We start from the raw sequence: 21,662 nt of genomic DNA on the forward strand, positions 1-21,662 counted from the left end.
GGATAGTTGTGTTAATTTTCCCAACACGCCAAATCAAATACAATAAGGGAGAGCAGCTTAGAACATGTTCTACTCCAGTTCTTTCCCAGCTTCTCTCTTCCACACCTATTAGCTCTCAGCTCCCTCTTTCATGCTCTGCTACCTGGGAAACCTCAGATACAGTGGGATTTTATTTTAAAGCTAAAAAAAGAATCTGCCCAGTAGGACTCCATCAGCTGCCTTGAAATGAATCCTCAGCTCTTCAGATCATTCAACGGAGCTGTACAGCCCAATAGTGGCTCAAAAAGAAATTGATAATCTGGTGTTCGGAAAATGGAGCATCAGAAGTAACAACAGATGACCATGACTTTTGTTCTCCCTAACAAACTGCTATTTTAAGGAGGATGACCTTTATGACTAGCTGTTTTGGCAAAGACTTGCTCTCTTACAAACCAGTCCTAACTTCGAGTCTTCTTAAAATATTTTCAAGGGAATGAGGTTGCAAGGATGCACACAGATGAAAATGGCAGTATAAAGGCTAAAATGGCATATAGCATCTTTTGGAGTAAGTCACATGGATAATTTATGCCATAATTCTAAAAGCAAGTATAGTTTATTGTACTGAGTGGTCTCATTGAAATCAAGGGAACTATTCATGAAAATAAATTCTGCGTGGGGTAATAAGGACTTGAAGAATCAACTCCATAGGCCCTGATACACCAAAAAATGTAAACACATGCTTAATGTTTAACTTAAAAAAAAATCAGTGGCCATTTATCCTGTTACAAGGAAATAAATGAAGTTAACATATGGAAAAAAGATTCTTAAACATCATAAAAAAAATCAGATGATTCTGGAAAAATTGTAGCCACATGTACCTGTTTTATCCGTTAGTAAATATACTAAACGCCCCAACTCCTCTGGTATGGTGCTGGTTCGTACAACGGTTCCAGGAATATTGTCATCCTTCATAATCATCCATCCATAGGCTGCTTTGCCCATGTCCAAATTCACACGTAAACTGCAAAGAAGAGTATATCATACTCAGTGTAAACCCAAGATAATATCTTAAAAAGATGACACTTATAACCATAAAAAGTTATAATTGAACTAAAAGCTGCTTTTATCATAACATATCAGCAAAATCTTGAAAAATTACTTTTATTTGAAACTACATACTGAGATTATAAACTCTTTGTAGTAGGAACAGTCTTTTTGTTCTTGTTCCCTATGCCATGCCTGGGGTACTAGGCACTACCACAATACAAGTACATATTAATAGGTCTACTTGTCCTTTCAAAGAACTATAAAAAAATTGCAAGTGGTTAAAGATATATTTTAGTTACTGTATTGAAAATATTGATTAAAATGTAATGATGCATAATTCAGCACAATTATATAAATGTTATGAACAATTTCAAAGATTCCATCATTTGTTGATTATAAAAGCTATATTCATTTTGTGATATGGAGACATATAAGTTAGCATGACTTCCCCTTCACAAAAGGCACTGTAAATGTCCCATCAACACTAGCTAGCTTTCATTTCAGAATACAAGATTATGACTAGTGTCCCCATCTTAAAACCAATGAATTTCACATCCTTTCCCAGACAGGTCAGTCAACCAGGGTTCATTTCAGTCCTATTTCTCTTGAAGATCAAATTATGACTTCATTTAAGACTGTCTAATACAGTGCTGTCTGTTTAAAAGTGCTGCTGGGGACAGAATACCAACAATTCCCTTAAGATTCCCAACATGCCATCTTACAGCAATACCAAGATGGCAGAAGTACTAAAAACTTTTCAAATGCTTCCTATCTGTACGCTTGCCACCACAGTGTAATGGATACGAATGTTGTTCATGCACAAGCGACTGTGACTCACTTAAGCGGATAATAATTCACAGATAGCTACATGCCATCTAGACAACAGACATGCTTAATCAGAGTTGTATGATATTCAGCAGTTTCAACACACGTATTTTCATAGTGAAATAAATGTTCATCCACTACCCCTTTTGTAATTTGCTCAGCAAAAGACTACGTAAGGCTCAGGCCAAAAGGAAAAACAGGCTTTTCTGGACACTGGGTTTTTTTCTCTCAAAGGTAATTCTCTGCTATTTCCTTAGTTCCTTCGTTGCCAATTTTGTAGAATATTGATCACCTGGAGGGCTTCTTTAAGCCACAATAAAATTAGTTTAAACAAATAGGAAAGGCAACAGAATAGAGGACTAACAGACTTTTCTTTTTTAAGAAACAATTATAGGTTCATTAGAAGTACCGCTATTTGTTTATTTTTACACATCTACACTGTCCTCAGGAGCCAAAAAATCTTACCGTGTTATAGGTGAAACCGCGTTACACCGAACTTGCTTTGATCCACCGGAGTGTGCAGCCCTCTCCCCCCAAGCACTGCTTTACCGAATTAGTGTTATATCAGGTCGTGTTATATCGGGATAGAGGTGCATTTTGTATAGCGGATCCCAATCCCAGATCTTTCTTCTGATGCTTAGCAGGGACTGCATCGTCTCTATGTGTGGCCATCACCTAGCACATTGTTGACACTACCAAAATACTAATCATGATAAAAGCTTTGTACAATTATTTTTAATAATAACTGTTCTACTTGATCTTCATGGCAAGAGAGAGTACAAGTAACCCTGAATGAAAAGTCTCATTAGATAAAGACTTTTGAGTGAGAGAGAGAGAGATGTTGTGCTCGGTGCTGTACAGGTTCCACATGTTTGGTTGTTAAATACTACTACTTTTAATATTTCCTTTAAAACACTTTTATGCACTAAGAGAATCTTGATTATATGACAAAAATATCTTAAATTCAACAGTTCAAAAATAGTTGAAAGGTGTCAGGTGACAAAAGCCCACAGGTAAGCATAAAAAAGTGACCTTAATGGAGGGCTAGATGCTGAGGGGACATGAAAAATTACAATAGGGTCACGCTTCAAGCAACAAGAAGTAAATCAACTGAGGAATATGCTCAAAGATTTAGATGTCTCTACACACATGCTAGGAGTATTGGGAACAAACAGGAGGAAGTAGTACATAAGCTAAATTACAACTGGTGTCACAGAGATTAGGTAGGATCAGTCTCATGATTGGAATATTTATGGGGAGGGGGGGTTTACTGCTTGTTCAGGAAGGAAAGGCAGGTTAAAAAAGAAGGTGTTGCATTGTTCCGAGGTCCAGAAGGAGATGAGAAGCAGACCAATTGAAAGTCTCTGGGTTAAGACAAAAGGAGTAAAAAAGTAGGGCTGATATCATGGTAGTGGTCTACCACAGACCACCAAATCAGGAGGAGGAGGTGAATGAGGCATTTTTAGAACAAATAAAAGAAAAATTCAAAACATAAAACCTGATTGCAATGGGAGACTACCTACCCAGGACATCTGTTGGAAAAGTAATATGGCAAAATACAAAATCTCCAGTAAGTTCTTAGAACGCATTGGAGTTTTGATTCAAAAAGTGGAGGAAGTAACCAGGGAGACAGGTTTCTTTGCAATGCACAGCCAGGGTGTTAAAGCTGTGGCTCTAGAGGGAGACTATGATAAGAGGAAAGTCTATATTTGATTATGAAACAGAAGTGTCTTCCCTGACTCACACCCATGATGTTTAAACTGAAAACTTTTAATCAGCTCCTCATTGCCTCCTCCCCAACTGCCTTCCACCACTTCCAAAACATTCCCAGGAGAATCTGATGGGAGAAGCCAATGGAAGCACTCTAAGCAGCTGCTGTCCCCCTCCCCTGCTGCAGTTCTTCCTTTGGTTGCTTGTTGCTTCATTGCCCACTTCCCTTACGGGAGCCAAAGGGACACAGAAAAGAGCTTGACCTTACCCTACAAAAGGGCCTACTACAGGATAGCTCCCCTATTCCCATCAACCACCTATGAGAAGACCAGGATGGGGAAAAATAGGAGAAGCTGAAGTCCACTCACCAGTTACAGCTCCCTGATTCTCTACTACAGCCCTCCTATAGATAAGAATGGCCTGGGGCTGCTTTAACTAGCAGCAGCTGGCAACAGTTCCCTAGGTGTTGCACACTAGCTAAGAATAAGCTAGAGCACAGTGTGCTCTATCCATTCCTCTTTCCCACTCCAACACCCCCCTTGCACCAGGAACTGTGAGGAGGGAGGCATAAGAAGCAGCTGAAATGCCAGGAGAATTCCCAGCAGGATACTTCAGGTGGTTTCTACTTCCTTTGCACCACCTGAGTGGAACAAGGAAATGGACCAAAGCAGAGGATCTACCTTCAAGTATTAATTGAGGACCCTTGCCCTTTCTTAAATAATATATTTGGCCCTGAGCTTGAAAAATCTGGACACCACTGATGCAGAGGTTCTATAGAACCAGAGGGACAAGCATAGATATACATGGATTTCCAGGAGCCTGAGATGTTGTGGAACCATTACCTGGCATTTATAAAGACAAACAGGGCCACAGCATATTCTTTCAGAAGCTGCTTGAGAGGCATCTCTGAAAAGGGATGGGGAACAAGTTGGCATGTACTTAATTTATGCAGTCATTTAAAAAAAAGAGTGCCTTTTTTCTGCTTTAAGCGCACTCCTTGACACATTTTAAAAATACAATTATAAAAACAGACTACTTCAGTAACCCTCTTTATCTAACATTTAACATACACAATCCAACAGCTCAAATAATCTTTACATTCTTTAAAATTTCGCACCAGAATCCCCGCAATCGCTCACAGCTAGGAAAAACAAATAGGAATTCCAGTGTGTCCTAAGGTCACCAAAATGGAACTACTTTGGAATACAGAAGGCATGGAAGTGAACTGGATAGCTTTTCTTTTCTAAATGATCTCTAGCACACTCTGATTTGAGTTAATTCTCTGTCCCAAGCAAATGGGATGGGTGATTCTCAAAGAAGATAAGAAACAGGTTCTGTGTTATTACAGGCCTAGCACCATAGGGTCCTGGTCAATTACTAAGGCTTCTAGGTGCTGTGCTAATACAAATAATTGATACTACTACTGCTGAGCTCTTTTCACACAGTGGTACTGTGCTCCATTAGAAAATAACATTTGTGGTTTCAGTTGATGCCCCTTGGTGAAACTTACTTCAAGGATCAGAGAGGAAAAGGACCTTGGATTCCTATACGGAAACTGAGTGAAAAACAGGGAAAGGGCAATCGATTTAACTTCCTTCACGTATTTCAGTGTTTCCTGCAAGCACTGAAATAAAGAAGTGTTGTCTCTTACAGAAAAAAAAAATCAACCCCTTACTTTCAACCTCTTCAGAAAGACACAAACTTCTGGTTTAGGATGAGAGTGAACGGTAATAGACCTTACATCCCTAACTATATACAGTTATATATCAGGGGTGGCCAAACTTACTGACCCTCCAAGCTGCATATGACAATCTTCAGACGTTCGAGAGCTGGGGCATATCTGCTGGGGTACAAGCCCTTACTGCACTACCTTGCTGCAAGGCAGAGGTCCTGATTTCTCCCCCTCCCCCGCATGTCAAGTCTGGTAGGTGGAGAATGTGGGGGCGCCTCAAGCCACATTTTAACTATAAAAGAACTGCATGTGGCTAGCAAGTCATGGTTTGGCCACCCTGTTATATACACAGTAGGAAGTGATGAAATATCACCAAGGAATGGCAAGGTGATCCCTTTTTATGGGTTTCTTGGATATGCTCAAGGAAAAATAAGTTTATCCCAGAGACAGATGTAGTGAGCTGAGAAAGTCTAGTAGTTAATCATCCTCAAAGAAAAAAAGTCAACTGAGGCTTCCTTCCTAACATGTCCCATGGTTTTGACTTGTTGGCTAAGAGATCATCGGTATTCAGGATTACACAGGCTGATGTTATTGACGACATGTCCATGTGTGATTTTGGACTCTGCAAGACAGAACACACAGTCCAGCTAGCGGAAATTAATGTTACAGCCAGAGTACAGGACAGGCAGAGGCTGAAATTTTCAAAGCAGTCTAGGAGATTTAGACACAACTTCTACTAACTTTAAAAGAAAATATGTCAGTCTTCCAGACTGCTTTGAAAAACTAAATCAGAATACACAAGGACAATGATTTTGAGATCTGAGGATGAGGTAGGAAAAGAGAGATAATCGAGGGAAAGATGAATGGAATGTTATCAGGAAAGGTTATTTTATCACATGGGGGAGTACTCGAAGGAACAGTGGAACAAAATATTAAAATGTATTGAGAGAAATTATTGGTAGCTTTACTGATACTCATTGCTTCTAAAAGGACTGTTATAACAGGAAAAGAACAATCTCTTGTAGCAAACGTTATAGAAACATATTAATGAGATAAGTTAATAATCTCATTAAGAACTTGGAGGATCAATTTCTTGCAACTGTGTACGTTGGAATAAATTTTTATGTATCAAAGCCTATCTGATATCTTACATCAAAGCTAAATCAGAAAAACCAAGAGATGGAGAACAGCTATTAGGGAACTTATTCTACCCCCTAACACTGAAGGACTTTCTAGTGATATCCCTATCTTGTTTTCAATGTCCCAAGCAATACAGTGTCCATCAATTCCCCTCTGAGTTTAGTCCAATAAATCTCTCACTAGAATTCCCCTATATTCAGGGCTACCTTTCCTTTTGCTGTTTGTTCCATTACACCTGTCTAGTCCGGATACTGCATAAATTCTTCCTTTTTCATCCTCTCTTCTTTCTTCAGCAGCTCAAAGGATGGATTGAAATAAACTGGCCTAAATTCTGTGGTGAGTCTATGGGTTTCTCTGGCAGATAAATATGAAATCTCAATTTTTAATGTAGGTAAATATGATACACAAATAATGCAAACAGACTGGTATTTTATATTACTAATTTTAATATTTAATAAATTTACTTTGTTGTCTCCTAGTTTTCAATACACTACAGAAGATGTCAGAGGGAAGGTGGAGATTTTAGCCCCTACGAAGACATGGAAAGTTTTAAAACTCAGGAGTCAGTTGAGGCTTTTGGCAATGAAAGAGGATCCATCTCTTTCCCACCTCTTTGTGAACAGGTAAGAGGTGACTAAAACCTGAACTTTTCATTCCACACCCAGCAAACTATGAGGGCCACCAGTTTCCCCAAGGCATCCTCACCCAATATCTGAACATGGGAAACTATCAGGAATATTGCAGTACTATGGTTAAAGATAAAGAGAAAACCCAAAAGTGAGATCTCTGCATCTGAACTAAGCCAGAGAACTTGGATGATGAGAATTAGGCCTGGTCTACACTACGCGTTTAAACCAAATTTAGCAGCATTACTGATTTAATCCTGCACCCGTCCACACAATGAGGCCTTTTATATCGATATAAAGGGCACTTTAAACCGATTTCTATACTCCTCCCTGACGAGAGGAGTAGTGCTGAAATCGGTATTGCCATGTCAGATTAGGGTTAGTGTGGCTGCAAATCGACGGTATTGGCTTCTGGGCAGTATCCCATAGTGCACCATTGTGACTGCTCTGGAAAGCAATCTGATCTCGGATACACTGGCCAGGTAGACAGGAAAAGCCCCGTAAACTTTTGAATTTCATTTCCTGTTTGCCCAGCATGGAGGTCTGATCAGCACGGGTGGTGATGCAGTCCCAAATCCAAAAAGAGCTCCAGTATGGACCATACTGGAGATACTGGATCTGATCGCTGTATGAGGAGATAAATCTGTTCTATCTGAGCTCTGTTACAGAATACGAAATGACAATGCATTTGAAAAAATCTCCAGGCTATGATAGACAGAGGCCACAGCAGGGACTCAGCACAGTGCTGCGTGACAAGTGTAACGGAAAGCCAAAGAATCAAATGGATGCTCATGGAGGGAGGGAGGGGGTACTGAGGACTCCAGCTATCTCACAGTTCCTGCACTCTCCGAAAAGCATTTGCATTCTTGGCTGAGCTCCCAATGGCTGAAGGGTCAAAAACACTGTTGCCAGTAGTTCAGGGAATATGTCATCAATTTATCCCCCCTTCCGCCCTCAAAGAAAAGGGAAAACAATAGTTTCTCGACACTTTTCAATGTCACCGTATATCTACTGGATGCTGCTGGTAGACGGGGTGCTGCAGCGCTAAACAGCAGCATCCTCTCCTCTCTCTTCCCCAGTGGCAGACGGTACAGTACAAAATGACTGACAGCCATCCCTCGTCATCATCCTGTGAGTGCTCCTGGCTGGACTCGGTAAAAATGGGAATGGACTCCCTGTCATTCCTGGCAGATGGTACAAAATGCTGGGTAACCGTCCTCATAATAGCAGCTGGAGTCTGAGCTCCATCAGCCCCCTCTCCCCGCCTTTTGCACCTAAAGAAAAGATTCTGTACTCTCTGGACTATCATAGCACCGGGAGGCTGCCTCCCCCTCACTTTATCTCACTAAAAAGTCAGTGTTTCTTATTCCTGAATTCTTACTACTTCATCACACAAATTGGGGGACACTGCCACGGTAGTCCAGGAGGGGTGTGGGAGGAGGGAAGCAACTGGTGGGGTTGTTGCAGGGGCATCCCCTAGAATGGCATGCAGCTCATCATTTCTGCGGGATCTCTGGGGCTCTGACCCGGAGCGGCTGTGCTCTCTGGCTCTCTAGTAGACTTGCCCCATATTCCAGGCAGGACTGACCCTATTTTTAGACAAAACGTAAAGAAGGGAATGACTCGGAGAGTCATTCCCATTTTTGTCCATGCGCCCCCGGCTGATCTCAGCGAGGCCAGACAGGAGCACCCATGACAGCAGCAGACGGTACAGAATGCTTGATAACCGTCATCACCAATTCCCAATTGCAAAAGATACAAAATGATTGAAAACCGTCATCTCATCACCAAATTACAATGGCAGACAGTGCAATAGGGATTGTAACCATCTCTGCTACCTTGCAAAGGCAAATGAATGCTGCTGTGTAGCACTGCAGTACCACGTCTGTCAGCAGCATCCAGTACACATACAGTAACAGTGACAAAAGGCAAAACAGGCTCCATGGTTGCCATGCTATGGCGTCTGCCAGGGCAATCCAGGGAAAAAGGGCGCGAAATGATTGTCTGCCATTGCTTTCACGGAGGAAGGATTGAATGACGACATTTACCAATAATCACCCGCGACACTGTTTTTGCACCATCATGCATTGGGATCTCAACCCAGAATTTCAGTGGGCGGGGGAGACTGCGGGAACTATGGGATAGCTACGGGATAGCAACGCACAGTGCAACGCTCCAGAAATCGACACTAGCCTCGGTACATGGACGCACACTGCCGAATTATTGTGCTTTGTGTGGCCGCGTGTACTCAACTTTATACAATCTATTTTACAAAACCGGTTTATGTAAAATCAGAATAATCCTGTAGCGTAGACATACCCTTAGATGCTATCCCGATAGCACAATCAGGGCCCTCAACAATGCCAGCAGAGATCTCCCAAGCCCTGGTTTGAGGCCTTGGTGTGGTCCTACCCATTAAGTTAATGAAGCACAGCAGGAATTTTGGCTGGTGCCTCTTGCTACAGATGAGCCAGAAGGAGAATTGTGCAGTGGAGGTTGCACCAGAGTTCACTAAGACAGCAGGAGAGGAGCAAACTGAGCTGCCACTCAGACATTCTCAGATCTGGTAAGAGGGTGGAGGGCTAAAATGGATGGCAGAAGAAAACATTTATTTGAGAGGACAAATGGGAAGGGTTAAGGGGAAAAAATGGAGAGAGAGTAGACAAAAAGGGGGAAGTGGCAGGAGTGGAGATTAAAAGTAAGGGAAGAAAGGGAAAGCAGAAAAGCAGGGAGAAGAGGAGAGACAAAAAGGGTTGAAAAGAGACATGGAGGAAAGAAAGAACAAAAAAGGAAATGAGAGCAAAAATGGGAGAAAAGAAACCATGGGGAAAGAGATCTGATTGCATGTGGGAAAAAAAAGCCATGGAAACCAAGGTGGGGTCAGGGAAAATGGGAATAAAACCACTAAACCGGAGGGAGTGGGGCAGGGAGGGCAAGAGGTAGAAATAGGAGAGGAGGCTTGGAGAGGAAAATTACCAAGGCAGGATCAGGCTACTAGTAGGTATTTGGGAAAAATCCTTTGTTTTGGCATAACTGAATCCACTATATGAACTGAACATTTTTCAACTGATCTTTGCTCCTTAAAGAATTTGTACTGGTCTGTCAAAATATATCTAATCCTCTGAGGCTACAAAATAGTGGGTAAGTAAGTATGGGTGTAGCCTAATTTATTAAAATATTGTCTCAATATTTTACTATTATTAAATATTCACTGAAATACTTCAATAATTTCACAAAACTAGATAATTCTCTTGTGCTTCCTGCGCTCAAGAACTCGATTTGTTCCAGGGTGATTCTGCTGCTGCTGCTGCTGTATATGACTTCTGTTTTCATGTTCAAGAGGAGCTAGAACAGCTCAAATTAAGTTAAATTAATTTCCAATTTGAAATCTAAACAAATTAGCTTGAATGAGTTAAAAATAGTTTTAGGTACTACGCCTGCCCAGAGGCCCCCTGACAATTTATGCAGCCTTACAGTCATATTTTCCTAATTTTAAAAAAGGTTTTTCTTTCTTTCATTGTTGTGTGAAAGAGGTACACTGAACAGCAAAAACTTACTGATCTGTTATGGAGGTAAAATCATGAAAGACTGTGCTATTAAAATGTATAAAGTAAACAAAATTAAAAAGAGAAAAAAAATTAGTGTATTTCAGCCACAGTAGGCATTATTTGTATTGATATTAGATAAAAGATATCAAATAGAAAAGCTTTCAAAAACAAATACTGCAGCAGAGGGAGGTTGTCTCAAAAACAAAAAATAAACACTGGAGCAGATGACCAGTACAAGAATACTGGCACAGGATGGATAATATTCAGGCCCTGGACCAGCGACAGTCTTCTGATTTGATGTCTCCTAACCTGTAGGGTTAGGAACTGAAACTTTATATGCCTGGAAAGGGGAGCTTCCCAGCTTTGCAATGGAACACACTTAGAATTTATATCCAGTCAGTTTAGCATACATCTTTAGCTCTGAACAGTCCTTATATATAATATTTTTAAGTAATGATATTTTTATGTATAGAATAGCTACAATACGTCAAGTATGTATAAAGGAGATTTTATTAATTTCTTCTCTCCCTCAAAGAACTGCACAGTTAGTTTCACACTACTGCAATTAAGTGACCTAGGCTACAGATGGGAAAATACAAAACTAGTTATAACTGCTTAAATCCTTTGTATAATTTTTTTTTGTAAAACACATGTAATATACAGAACACATGACATGGAGTGATATAAAGGTTCATTTAAACTCACTGGGATGGCCTGCTTATCTCACGAGTAGAAAAGCCTCTCACAAGTCATGTGGACATCTCAATCTTATGATAATAAACCCTTTAATGCCACATAACCTCATCACATGTTCTGTCCTGATATCTCATATGATATATATGAAGCACTTCTGCCATGGGGAGCATGAGCCATGATATAATTTAACAGCAGACTTGCTAGATCATAGCAGTAGGACAATCAGACACACTTTTTAGATATGGACTTTTTAGTAAATTGAATTAAGTCACTAGGAGAGGCAGTTGGTTCCCAGGACATCTCCAGGGTTTGTTTGTTTTTTAACCACATACAGATTACTGAGTTCTAGTATAGGTCTGAGCTACCTGGAATGTTGTGTATGAGAGAGTACCTGGAATAAAACCCCTTCCCCTATTTTTCTCAGAAGCAGATGTTTTAGGACTGTTAGGAGGGGTGGATTCTCAAGGGCATTCTCATAATTAACAGGAAGAGATGGGCAGGCAATGTAGCTATTCATAATCTGAAGGATTCTCTGTTACATTGAACAGTGGTCAAGACTCAATGTACTCTGAGGTGACCATTAGGCCTTTGAGGGTAAAATGCCAGAAGTCTCCCTCTGAAGTCCTGTGAAGCTGCTGGCATTGATAGAATTGCTATAGACTCTGGAGCCTTTTAGCTTTGGAGCCTCTGGAACTTGAAGAAAGGGGGTTTAGGACACCTCAGTTTCTGCTGCTGTTGAGGCCAAACACCTCCCCCCCTAAGGATATCAGGCAACTTTGAATCCAGTCAATGATTCAAACACTAGTTTATTAAATTCTAAGAAGGTGCATTTCACACTACACTTTCTATAGCAGGTGGTGGTGGTGGTGGAGTGAAATACTGAGCCCAGAGATTACAGGCTCTTTGTCACTTACATCTCTTTGTAAAAACAGCCTCCACCTGGTCCTCAAACTTTTTTGGGTGTATTTTATGGTAGGTCATCTAGCTTCCTAATAGTATCCAAGTGTAATTATGCACATCTACAGGTATCTATTCATAAGGTAGCAGCTGCACTGAAGGTTGCCGAGACCAGATGACAGGCCAACTTAACACTGTTTTGAAATACCTTCCATGCCTCCTGACTCCACTCTTGGAGCACACGCTCAGAGCATGAACTTTCTTCTACAAGTTTGAGTCATGGCTGTGTTGACCTGAAAATGCTTCCAAGTGGCATCTGAGGACTGGTAAACTCTGAAGAAGTCAATCCCACCTCTGAAGCTCCAGATTCTGTGGTGCCAACAATTTGGTCAGTCTTTACTGCGCCACAGCTGCATCAAGTTCTCATCATGGAAGTATAAGTAAGCTGATAAACAGTTCTTAGGGATGAATACTAGGGGCTGTGGACAAATAGTTCTTAATGGAAGGTCCTTAACTCTGGAATCCCCACTGGCCTGACAAAACTTCACTTTATCCATCTTCAGGGCATTATTCAATATACATATGGTACACATATTATAGTTTTTGCCTGATTGGTTGGGAAGGGCAATTTTATACCCCTTTTATTAGGGCAAGTCTAACTTACTTAATGGTTGTAATATTAAATTCCGTGGGGTTTTTTTACTGTATGTATACCCAGACTGCGGTGATTTTCTTTAACAAATGAAATATAAACACAAAAAAGTACTACAAATTGATAGTGGAAAGAAATTAAGAAACATGCCTTGCTCTCTGTAATTTCAGAATCTCTTGTAGACAATGTGGACTCACTCCTGCGGTGCCTCCTGCTAGTCTCTCAGGGAATTAGCTCTTTTTCCAGCCCAGAGCGCCCTCTGGGCTGGTGATCCACTCCTGCTCGGCCCCGTGTCCCTCTCTAGACTCTGTGCCCTGTTAGCTGGGGTGCTTCCCCCTGGCAGTAACCCCTTTCTCTCAGGGTCTCCCCTCCCTGGGAAACCCCCCACCCACTATCCCCATCTCACCTCAGTACCAGGTTACTGCCAGTCATCATCTAGCCCCTATGCCCTGGGGCAGACTGCAGTATCAGCCTACTAATCACTGGCAAGGTTGGGTTTGGACCTGTTGCCTTTGCCTACCCCTGGGCTGCCCTCTGCAACTCCCAGTACCCCTTGGCCTTCTGCTAGGTCGCATCCTGGGGCTTTTCCAGGCTGGAGCTCCCCAGCTCCTCTGCCTTTCCTCAGCCTTGCTCCATTCAGGTACCCTGTCTCTAGCTCCCTGCAGCCAGGCCCTTCTTCCTCTACAGACAGAGAGAGGCTGCCTGTCTGCCCCTGGCTTCTCTGCCTTTATAGGGCCAGCTGAGTCTGTTTGGGGCGTGGCCTCAACTACAGCCACTTCTCCCAATCAGCCCAGTGTAAAAGCTGCTATCTCCAGCTACAGCCCCCTCCCAGGGCTGTTTTTAACTCCTCTGGAAACTCAGCAGGGTGACCACCCCACTACACTCTCCTTTCAGAATTTGTAACTGAAAGTGTGTGGAAGGAAGTTCCCAACCTCAGACAAAAGGGCAACTAAAGCCCTATGGTACGAATAATGGAAATACCTAAATTAAATTAATCTAACTATAAAATGAATATAAAGGACTAAAAGAATTAGTCTAATCAACTTAAACCTCACCTTGGTGATATGCGCCACTGATCAGTCCAAACGAGGTACAGCATAAATACAAAGTTTTTTAAATTACAAAAGGCAGAATCAGTGCTTACATATAACAAATGGATATTGAAAGGTTTTATCCGCGCTTATATTGAACAATCTATATGCCAGAAATGGACCAAACACATTTGGAGCTATTCCACAGCTCTAGGTTGCTATTTGTCCTTCTATTGCTGAGCAAAGATCACATTTCCAGATAATCTTCTCCCAAGTTTTGTTATTCCAATATCACAAAGGCTACCCAAAAGTCAACTTGATGGGGCCAGGGAACAGAAATAAGAAAAAAAAATAGAATAAAATACAAGAAAGATCACGATATGATAAGGTCTGAACAGCAAAGTTTCTCTCCAAAGAAAATATTTTCTATTATATTAATTGTTTTAATCAATAAACCAGTGAAGTAACTATTGGTTAAACTATCAATACTCTCTCACAAAAAGTTACTAAAGAAACTGAGTAGTCATGGGGTAAGACAAAATTGTTCTGGATTTGAAAGTGGCTAAATGTTAAGCAGCAGTAGGAATATAAGGTCCAATTTAATCATGACAAAAGGTAAACGTCAGGTTACTAAAGACTGTGTTAGGATCTGTGCTGTTTGATATATTTATGATTGTCTGGGAAACAGTGCGTGCAGTTAAGTGGCAAAGTTTTCGGATGACAAAAGTATTTAGGCTAAAGAAGACCAAGGAACCTCTTGAGACCTAACCAAGTTACACTGGAAGATGAAATTCCATGTTGATAAATCCAAAGTTTATGAACATTGGAGTGAAAAATGCAAGCTACTCACATATATTGCTGGGCTCTGTACCCAGAAAAGACAAAGACATCATTGAGGACAGCTCTGTGAAAAACCTAGTCTCAGTGTACGGTGGCCATTAGAACTCAAGCACAATGTGAGGATGTATGTTATAAAGAATAGGACAGAAAATATTGAAAATTGCATATAATATACTAATTGGTATATTCTCTCCTAGAAAACTTTTTCCAGTTCTGGTCATCTTATCTCTTATCAGGAGAATGTAAGGACAGACTATTTAATGTCAAGAGATGAATAAAATGTGACATAAAATCATACAAAATAAAGGAGATGTTCCCACAGTAGTTTCCAGGTATTCTTAAATTTTCTTCTCTCTGACTAGGTAGCTGAAGCTTACTTAGTTCCATAGCATCTTCAATGGTTATGTCCAATTTCTTGCAAAAGAATTTTGATGCACTTTAACAGGACATTAATTAAACTGGAGTCAAGTGCAGCATCTTGCCATTGCCAAACCATGGAGATATTTGCTGGAGAAACAGGTTATATTGTAGGAAAAATCAAAAATAAAGAAAAGGGAAGACGGGCAGCCCTTGAACAGCATCTGCAGAGGTTGTTTGTTGTTATGGGCTAAGGGGTTTAAGGCCACCATATTATAGACACTGTGTAGTATAGCTGATGATAATCAGTACTACCTACGGCCATTGGGGAAATCATAATAGGACAGGAGCTGCTCTGGATTCCCAATGGCGTTTCCTAGCTCTACAACACATGGACTGCCAGCAACTAAGGAAGGATGGCATAGAGCATGAAGTGCAGGTTTTTAAGAGGAACTTGCAGAATTTGAAATAAAAATCAGAAAACGATCCTAATTCAATGCCAATATATTTGATATATTAAGTACCTAGAAATCATCTTCCTCTCAATATTTCTAATGGTGGCTGACAATGGCTCAATGGTTAGAGTGAACTGGACTGCAGAAAACCTCCATTCAGTAGAATGTTGGTAACTGGTCTTACATACTGAGCTGGCAACCATTTAAAAATCTTCCAAACAAAATTTGATGAGGATTGACAAGAGGCAGGATCACTCAACCTATCTAAATGCCTTGTGTGCTACATAATGAAAATTAACATTTTAATTTTTTCATTTAGACTAAATAGAGGAGATTGCTAGTCCTCTTTAAAAATAGCTGCATACTGTCTTCAATTAATTAGACCTGCATGATCTTTATGCATAAGATAACACAAGAGGTTCACACTAAAAATAAAATCATATGAAAATGAAACCAGAGTCATCCGTTCACCCCAAAATATGAGAAAAACCAACTACAAATAAAATCTATCCTAAAGAACATCTCCCAGTTCAAAAATAAATATCAACCCTTACCATGCTCTCCCACCTCAAAAGCTGGAATAAACAGATGGGCTTAGTAATGTGCCTTGAAGTCTGACAGGTACAAGCTATTTTGAACCAAGGAGTTCAAGAGTGCTACAAAGTCAAGAGTCCTTTATAGAATGCGCTGCCAGCATAAGGTACAACTCTATATAGAAGTCTAATCTGGAAGTGACAAAGGCATACACTATGAAACAAGATCTGCATCCAAAGGAAACCAGTACCACCCGCCGACAAACCAGAGATAAAAAAGGCATTCCTGGATACTGCTGCCACATGATCATCAACCATAATTAGACAAGATGGAATCCTATGGGATTCCAGGACAGCACCATTTGGGATGATGAGCAATTGCCCCAAACCAGCAACAAAACAACAGAGTCTCTCAAGAACAGACCTATCCACTCACACTGGAGTTTACATATTAGTGAATACCACTTCAGGATCAAAAGAATGGTCAAGAGGACAAAAGCCACCTGAGCTACAGCCTGGTCTGAACCTAGATTCGCAAGGATCAAAGAGATTTGAGGCATTCATATGTATTTAGTTTACGCAACACAAAAACTTCTCTATAAACATAACCAGTGTTTGAAGAATAGATACTGGACAACAGCCAGTCAAGTTGTAAGCATGAAATGATGGTCTCTTCAGTAAAGGCAGCACCAAAACTTTACTTTAGCAACTTCTTCCAGTTTCAAGAAGCAGTGATATGGTTTTTACCAAAAGTGAACCCAGTTCTTGCCCCCTGCCCTTCACTAGCCAGGAGGGACATGATCCAAAAGACAGGCTACTGGATGGAAGGCTTTTAACACTTTCAAAACCTAAGTGAATGTCATTCACTTAAGATCTTGGTATGAGACATCAGAACTTCAGCTATGACCTTGACATTACTATTGAATAGCAATATGACTGTGGTGGAGACTCATTTATATGCCGATTTTCTCTCTATGTAGTTAACTGATAATGGCCTCAGTAATGGCAACAAACATTTGAACACAGGTGTTGAGAAGATCTTGCAAAAAGAGAGGAAGAATGAACCAGGATTTTATTTAGAGCAAATGCTTAAATGCTCACAATGACTCCACAGATATCTACAATATGCTTTAATGCTCCTCTGCCTGCCTCTGACGTAGCAGGGAACCTAAAGATACAGTGAAATGCTGACATCTCCCATAAGTTCCACAACCATATATCAATAGGGGTCAGTGAAAAGACTGGATGGCTCCTTCAGTGTTGGTCAATGACCTGTCTCCTCTATTCTATTCACCTTCATGTTTTATCTATGTGCCCTTTTCCAAAGATATATGGCCATAAATGATAACCTGCTTAATTGCTGAATTTATATATTTTTTCTTTTTAAAGCTTTGCTGAACTCTCTCTGTGTATTAAACAATAGAGACACCAGAACAGTTCCCAGTATGAATATGTTCCAACAGCCAGTTTTTTCCCAACTGATTTCCTTTACCTATGGAGAAAAGCTCAACTTTTTCCCCCATATAACTGTTTTAAAAGCATCTCACAGTGAAAGAGAAGACAACTCCTGGCTCTTCATTATCTTTATTCTCGTAATTATGATCCCAGGAGGTTTACAGTTCAAGTACAAGCTTGAGAATAGGTCAATCTTCACCTTCCATGTCTAACATCCTGAGGAGAGGAAGAGAAGTGTAGTGACATTTGAACAACAATATGATCTGAGCTGTTTATTTTGTTGAGAGAGTGGGTGGTGACCTTATGCAGGGCTGACTCAAGATAAAAAAAAAGTCAGTGTGGGAGTAGATGTGTATGTTGGAGAAGACAGTCTATTCTCTGCTAGATTCCTGTCTGTTCTTCCTCCAGATATCAATATGTCACATCTCAGATCTCAATAATGTATCTTTCCTGATAGCATTTCTTGTCAGACTATCTCATGTACTTGATATAACTAATCCTATGACACAATCAGAAAAGGTAGTTGAAAATAATTCAAAATAGCATTCAAAGCTATATGCCAGGACAGTATATTGCAAATAGAGAAAATGAAATCTGCTACCTTGTCATGGAAGGAGCAGTTCCTCCTTTCTGGGCTGAGAAAATACAGTTATAACAGGTGCTCCTGCAGGAGTGCAGCTGTGACAGAATGCTCCTCTTCAAACAATCAAGTTACCACAGACACACTCTACAGTGCTACTGCAGCACACAAGCTGCTCGTTTATGGAGTGAAGGGGATCAGATCTTGCCCTCAACAGAGCTACTACAATGTTAAGCCTTATATCAGGGGCTATGCATACACTATATGTGCTCCTCTCTAGCTGAGCCTCATCCAGGACCACTCATGCTCAGAGAAGAGGGCACAGGGTTAGTACATAAGAATTCAGTATGTTAACAAGCAAACCCCTCAATTTAACCCTGTAACAAGATATATCTGCCCTCTATATATTTTTAGAACCTTTGGCTTAAAACAAAGGCTGTTGTGGAATAACACTCTTTTTCCCCGCAAACAACCCCCTATAAACTTCTCCAAACCTTCCTTAGTTTGCATGTTCACAGAGAGACGTCAACCTACACCCACAACTTTTTAAGAAATATAGGCATTTTTTGCCTCAACAGGATAGTTAAAACCCTTTAACAATCAGTAACAGAACATTAATACATGCCAGACAGTGGCACCTCACAAGGGAGTTTTTATACAATCCATCAATAGAAAGATGCCTCCTCCCCCCCCAAAAAAAATATTCAATTTTCAGCACTTTCATATAGGAGTTCAAACACTCACAATAAAAGGGGGAAAATAGCATAGCCAGTGCTCTGCAAAGAAACAAAGCAGGACTTGGGCCTGACAGCAAATCATCATGCTTGGCTGCCAAAATGTTGAAAGATTTCATTCGCCTCTTGTTAATTGTAACCATTAGACAACAAACAACAATTTAACTAGAGAGAGGAGGAGAACTTCTTGGGACATAAATGCTAACTTAACAGGCAAACCAGAAACACCTAAAGGAGTTGGTACATCTGATACTAGGAACAGTAGGTGATGGTCAGTGGCAGTGGAGTCGGCACTTAGCTATGAAGGGCTGGTAAGCAAAACGAGGTTCCGGCTGCACTTTCGGAGAATCTCAGATGTGGGTAGAGAGCCTGCTGGTTAATATTTACATGCATCTTCTGGTTTCAGTCTTAACTGCACTGAAGTTAACAGAAATACTATTTAATTGCTATGTATAGCTTAACTGTGCAGAACACACCAAACATTGAGCCGCTTATTGGTGAGGTAATTTTTTTTTGTTTGGCTTAAGGCCACACTTTTTGTGGGCCTCTGCTAATTCTGGAAAAGATCAACACTATAGCTGTACTGAAGATAAACTGAGGATCCTTCCTGGTTTCCTGTAAATTCAGTTCCTTGATTAGAGATCAAGGATTTAACAGCAACATCTCTGGCCTTCTGCAACAGGTTTAAGAGTCGTGGGTTAAAGGATTTGTTCACATACGTAGATGGGTTAATAGTGCACACAATACACACAGAGAACAAATATTTTTGGCTGCACAATAAAGGGATGCTGTCAGTAAAAATTTTTAGTTTATATACTACACTGCTACCTCAATATAACGCCACCCGATATAACATGAATTTGGATATAACGGGGTAAAGCAGTGCTCGGTGGGGGGGGGGGAGTTTGCGCACTTTGGTGGATCAAAGCAAGTTCAATATAACACGGTTTCACCTATAATGCGGGTAAGATTTTTTGGCTCTCAAGGACAGCTTTATATTGAGGAAGAGGTGTACTTAAAAGAAACCTCAAATTTCTATTGCTTCCAATATTCTCTTAAAATCTATAAAGTACTCTATTTCCCCAACTAACTGTGCCCCTTTCCATTTGACGAATATATTTAGTCCCCATCTTCATGCACAGTATATTCAAGTACCTTTTTTTTTTTTTAAAGAAGTTTCAGATTTTTTAAAATAGATACATTTACCAACTGAGCATAGAACAGGTCATAGTTGAGCGTCAAACTATTTGACTCTGTTCCAACCATACATACGTGACCTTACAAAATCCATGACAGGGAGGGGTGCTTTTACACAAAGATAGGATACCCATAGAGTCCCTTCATCCTCTTCCAATACTGCACAGAAAATTCTTTGTTCTCCTTTAAAATACTATGGTATACCAAAACCTGGATTTACCTACTTTTCTGAAAGTTCCCAAGGTAGTGACTATATTTATTTTTGCGTCTTGTATAGCATTGAGTTCATCATTCGTGCTTAAATTAACAAATTTTCATCTAAATGGTAACAATCATCTTTATCTTGACTTGCAGAGGGCATTTCTTATTTCTGCTAATGCAAACTTTATTAGAAAGGGAAAAATATTCTTAACTATGTAAACCTTGTTGCGAGCTTTACATTCTGTAGAACACAAGATTACAAATACTTATGTTCGTGTTCTAGTTTATCTGCAGTTTGAATATATTGTACTCATGCTTAATGAACTAATTAATTTAGGAAAAGTTTCTATTTGGTTACAGTATCTAACACATGTTAGAAAAAGCTCTTGCAAAAGAGCATCTGTAGTATACAGCTATTAAGCTATATTCAATATACATTAGTGTGGTGAAAAAGAGTTATGTTTTTATTCAGTATTTTAACTAGCAAGACCAAGGCATTAGAAATTACAAATGCCAAAATAAATCAAATACTTCATTCAGATACACGTTTTCTAAAACTATATCCTCTGATATACCAAGATTGTATCCTTATTAATACATTTATGCTAGTAAAAGGATTAGATATCCTGATTACTCCTGCAAGATGAACATTATACAAAAAAATACAACAGTATTGTTTTCTGTAGAGTGATCCTTCAAGAATCAGCAGATTTGTTGGCACCTTCTCCTTCAGCTTCCTGGTAAGATCAATTTCCTTCACAATGAGAACTAAGTATACATTTCAAGAAAGCCTCATTCAGTGAAATTAGACATCTGTGTTTCTCTCTTGTTCTTATACATACCTGATAGGGATGATATAGGAAAACAGGAGGAGGAACCGAAAAAGGTTGCGGTACCATGGGCCTACAAATCCTTGCAAGGTTACCATAACAATTGAAAGGGCAACTAGAGCCAAAAACAGGGCTTTGGTCAGTTGATTCAGTTCAAGATCCAGTAAACCAACCTAAAGGAAGCAATATAAATCAGTAAATAAAAGTTAACCATAAATCATTCACATACTGACACCTTATGCAATTATTCAATTAGAAACTAGAAGGCCACTAATACTTATTTGAAATCTGTTTTAATTATGTTCAACTGAATTGGAATAACCAAATCTGAATAATTTTCCACATTTACATGAGACAGAAGTTTTCCAATAATACTTCCAACAGTCACAGAGTGAACTGTCCCATAAATACCTTTTGAGTTACCTTATATCTGACACGGAGACCACCAGCTTGTGGGGTAGGAGTTATTTCCTTCTATCACACATTCTGACCAGAATTTCTTTTGAGCAAAACTATTGACTTTACATGATTTCTTTGTAGCTTGTACTGTTCATTTGCCGGTGTAAGACCACTAGACTTGGTAGAGTTGAGAATCATAAGTCAGATATGAAGTAATACAAAAGATATGAGAGACATTAACACTCCCTGTAATTTGCA

At 40.0% G+C, this 21,662-nt stretch overlaps 1 protein-coding gene across 5 annotated transcripts in view; it reads right to left on the reverse strand.

The window, feature by feature from the left end:
• The window catches only part of ATP9B (ATPase phospholipid transporting 9B (putative)), a 318,545-nt gene that overhangs the window by 75,155 nt on the left and 221,728 nt on the right, over positions 1 to 21,662 (reverse strand). For all 5 annotated transcript variants that reach the window (XM_050941785.1, XM_050941787.1, XM_050941784.1 and 2 more), the window contains 2 exons: positions 21,018 to 21,178; positions 858 to 1,000 (listed from right to left, as the gene is read on the reverse strand). In XM_050941785.1, the coding sequence (XP_050797742.1) occupies positions 858 to 1,000; positions 21,018 to 21,178 (304 nt within the window). The remainder of the gene's footprint in view (positions 1 to 857; positions 1,001 to 21,017; positions 21,179 to 21,662) is intronic.

Source organism: Gopherus flavomarginatus, chromosome 2, assembly GCF_025201925.1.
Source record: "Gopherus flavomarginatus isolate rGopFla2 chromosome 2, rGopFla2.mat.asm, whole genome shotgun sequence".
NCBI lineage: Eukaryota > Metazoa > Chordata > Testudines > Testudinidae > Gopherus > Gopherus flavomarginatus.